The sequence below is a fragment of the Limulus polyphemus genome, unplaced genomic scaffold, assembly GCF_000517525.1.
Source record: "Limulus polyphemus unplaced genomic scaffold, Limulus_polyphemus-2.1.2 Scaffold6335, whole genome shotgun sequence".
NCBI classification, from domain to species: Eukaryota; Metazoa; Arthropoda; class Merostomata; order Xiphosura; family Limulidae; genus Limulus; species Limulus polyphemus.
In genome coordinates this window covers 51,278-55,558 of record NW_013671945.1, presented here as the reverse complement: position 1 = coordinate 55,558, position 4,281 = coordinate 51,278, and the positions used below count along the sequence as shown (strand labels likewise).

At 33.1% G+C, this 4,281-nt stretch overlaps 1 protein-coding gene across 1 annotated transcript in view; it reads right to left on the bottom strand.

The window, feature by feature from the left end:
- LOC106473619 (collagen alpha-1(IX) chain-like) overlaps positions 1–4,281 on the bottom strand; it is a gene marked incomplete at its 3' end in the record, with an annotated part of 14,627 nt that overhangs the window by 3,272 nt on the left and 7,074 nt on the right. The window contains exons 4-9 of the mRNA XM_022402027.1: positions 3,117–3,191; positions 2,825–2,932; positions 2,325–2,378; positions 1,817–1,870; positions 1,353–1,406; positions 254–313 (exon numbers count right to left, since the gene is read on the bottom strand). Of these exons, the coding sequence (XP_022257735.1) occupies positions 254–313; positions 1,353–1,406; positions 1,817–1,870; positions 2,325–2,378; positions 2,825–2,932; positions 3,117–3,191 (405 nt within the window). The remainder of the gene's footprint in view (positions 1–253; positions 314–1,352; positions 1,407–1,816; positions 1,871–2,324; positions 2,379–2,824; positions 2,933–3,116; positions 3,192–4,281) is intronic.

The following is a 4,281-nucleotide window of genomic DNA, read 5'->3' as shown; positions in this document are numbered from 1 at the left end:
AACTTACTACCACAGACGTCACCTGGTAGGAGGACAAACTTACTACCACAGAGTCACCTGGTAGGAGGACAAACTTACCACCACAGAGTCACTTGGGAGGAGGAAGAACTTACCACCACAGAGTCACCTGGTAGGAGGACGAACTTACCACCACAGAGACACCTGGTAGGAGGATGAACTTACTACTACAGAGCTACTGGGTAGGAAGAAGAACTTACTACCACAGAGTCACCTGGTAGGAGGAAGAACTTACCACCACAGCATCACCTGGTAATCCTGCCTGTCCTTTTGGCCCCATTGGTCCTGTAGTACCCTATACAACCAAATAAAATACATACAATAAACAACCTAAGTCAATGTACTAAAATAATAAGTTCTTGAAAAATCCGTATCTTTAACAAATATATAACTTTAAAACAACAAAAAATAAAACCAGAGACATTGAATAACATTAAAAAAGAAGGCAATTAGAAATATGAAAAAAAAATCAAAGATAGAAAACTACACATGTACATTTATATACAAAACTGTAATAAATTTTAACACTGAGAAAGAAAACAAAACAACACTCATACACAAAGAGATAAACAAGTACATACATGTAAAACATTTACAGAGAAGTACTGTAATAAATTTGATATTAGCAAGATTAGTAGCTTGTGAGGTTATTTGTTTCATTACAGGTTGTAGAGAGTAAGAGGCACTTTAGGCTTAGGTAAAACATGTATTGTTTCTATCCGTTAGATCCTATCTTAACACCAGAACTCTTCTGTTCCATTTTTAATCTCATTTTACTTCTCTATTGCTCATAAATGTTTGCAGAAATCCATATGGAATCTATTGTCAAATTAAGAAAATCAGCTTTGATTTACCTATAAAAATGGTGTCATACTTACAGGTGTTCCAGGATCTCCTGGGATCCCTGATGTCCCCTTAGCTTTGATTTACCTATAAAAATGGTGTCATACTTACAGGTGTTCCAGGATCTCCTGGGATCCCTGATGTCCCCTTAGCTTTGATTTAGCTATAAAAATGGTGTCATACTTACAGGTGTTCCAGGATCTCCTGGGATTCCTGATGTCCCCTTAGCTTTGATTTACCTATAAAAATGGTGTCATACTTACAGGTGTTCCAGTATCTCCTGGGATCCCTGATGTCCCCTTAGCTTTGATTTACCTATAAAAATGGTGTCATACTTACAGGTGTTCCAGGATCTCCTGGGATCCCTGATGTCCCCTTAGCTTTGATTGACCTATAAAAATGGTGTCATACTTACAGGTGTTCCAGGATCTCCTGGGATTCCTGATGTCCCCTTAGCTTTGATTTACCTATAGAAATGGTGTCATACTTACAGGTGTTCCAGGATCTCCTGGGATCCCTGATGTCCCCTTTTGACCTTTTATTCCCTGAAAACCATTTTAAGAATAAAGTCAGTTTTATTTTATTACCAGTATCCTGCTACATAACAAAACAATTGTGTTAAGATTCAACAAACACATCCATGTGTTTATTACCAGTATCCTGCTACATAACAAAACAATTGTGTTAAGATTCAACAAACACATCCATGTGCTTATTACCAGTATCCTGCTACATAACAAAACAATTGTGTTAAGATTCAACAAACACATTCATGTGTTTATTACCAGTATCTTACTACATAACAAAACAATTGTGTTAAGATTCAACAAACACATCCATGTGTTTATTACCAGTAATCCACAAGATAATAAAACTGGTGTGTCAAAGATTGATAAATACAGCCACACAATTTAATGAATTCAATTTAAGCAAGTATATAATGTACTGTTCTTACCTGTAAACCATGCAATCCGGGCAATCCAATGTCTCCTTTGGGTCCACTGGGGCCCTTTAAGAAAAATAGGACCATTTAGCTATTATAAAACTTAGTTTTCATGTCACGTTGGATATTTAAATGAGAAAGACAGGCCAAATAAATATATCATAATTTACTGTATTTGTTACGATTATTCAACTTTATTTGCAGGTACAAAACACAACCATTAACAAGTTTTAAATTAGTAAGTTTCTGATACCTTATTACAACCAATATTATCATTACCTTTACCTTTATATTAATATGATTTCTTGTCACATTATTCTAGTTTTTAAATATTCAACACACTGTATACTTTTACTTTCACACACATTTAAAAAAAACCTGTAATGTTGTATTAGTATATTTTCATAATTAGCAGTGTCTATCCTAAAACATTGTGTTTTTATTCTTAAATATGATTTTCAACATGACTGTAATCATTCTATGCAATTTCCACAATCCTATACAAAATTGTCACAAGTACCGTTGCTCCTTTTGCTCCTGGAGGGCCAATTGGTCCTGGTAGTCCCTGCAAACCCTGAAACAAGAGTTGTTACATTTAATTGATCCCATGCAAGCAGTGATTGAAAATGACAAAAAAATAAAATTTAAGCTTCAGAAAATAAAGCACAGAGTTATTTATGTCTAAACAATTATGGATTAAAGGTAAGATTTAAAAAATTCATCCATCATCAACTTATGTAATAAGTTATTGTTGCATTCAAACTCATGGAGAAACTTAGTCAACATAAAAATACATGAAACATTTAATTCATCTTCCCTGTAAAACGATGTGGGTTACCTCAGTAGTAAAGCCGTTGAAAATTTGGTCAACAAATTCATTAACACGATGTAGCATTTTCTCACTCATATCTCTACAATGTTACAGAATTTTAATACCCTCTTTTCTTCAGGCATAACTCTTTAATTTTATAGCCAGCATGTAAGGAAGAATATTGGTATGCAAGTGAAATAAACTCTTACAGGAAGTCCAGCAATTCCAGGTTCTCCTTTAGGACCTATTAACCCTGGCAGTCCTTGAAGACCTTGTTCACCCTTCTCACCTGGAGGGCCAGGAGGACCCAGAGGACCCTAAAAATGGACAACATCAAGAAGTTTATATTTTACTATTTTATGAAACTACTAATGTTTCTAAACAATGAAGTGTTTGATAAAAACTACTGTTTTATTGTTATAATACTATTAATTAAAAAATGTTGATAGATAAGCAATGAACATTTTCTATGCAAAGAGCACAACAATACTGGTTACTTACTTCTGTTCCATTTAATCCAGGTGGACCTGGTGGACACACTTGACATTTATTAATATTCTCTGGCTTCTTTTTAGGCTGAAAAACCAAACATTACTTTTATAGTTGTTGTTTTTTTTTTTTTATTCTTCTGTTGAATTGTTATACATTTTTAATATGTATGTAGATCTCTTCATGGTAAACCATGTTCCTTAATGTAAAACATCTAGCTACAGCAACACTTGTTACAATGTTATGGTATGCTTCTCTTCTGGTGAACAGATAGCAAATATGGTGAAAAATAAAGGACTTTCTTCAGTCACAATCCTCTTAGTCGGCATATTACTTCCATCCTGTGATGTTTCACTCAAAATATATCTCCAGTATTTAGATTTTAATGAGATGTTTCACAAAAGTTCTTAGCTTATAAAAAATAAAAATTTTACTAGCTTAATATTTAATAACAGTAGAATAAACAGTATTTCAGACAAAATATTGCTTGGAATAAGTCCAGCCAAACTGATAAGTCCTGTTGCTCAATAAAAAATCTAAAATGGAAATTTACACATTTATGGTTTATAATCACTATTAAAACTGATAGCTATGCTCTTTAGAAGTTTAGTTGGAATGTCTCAATCACCAATAAAACTTACAGGTAATGCATCACTCCCTATTATTACTTATATTAAAACTTACAGGTAATGCCTCACTCATTATTATTAGTATTAAACTTACAGGTAATGTCTCACTCACTATTAAAACTTAAAGGTAATGCCTCAGTCATTATTAAATCTTACAGGTAATGTCTCACTCGTTATCATTAGTATTAAACTTACAGATAATGTCTCATTTACTATTAAAACTTACAGGTAATGCTTCAGTCATTATTAAATCTTACAGGTAATGCCTCAGTCATTATTAAATCTTACAGATAATGCCTCACTCACTATCATTAGTATTAAATCTTACAGATAATGCCTCACTCACTATCATTAGTATTAAAACTTAAAGGTAATGCCTCAGTCACTATCATTAGTATTAAAACTTACAGGTAATGCCTCAGTCATTATTAAATCTTACAAGTAATGCCTCACTCCCTAACATTAATATTAAAACTTACAGGTAATGTCTCACTCACTATTAAAACTTACAGGTAATGCCTCAGTCATTATTAAATCTTACAAGTAAT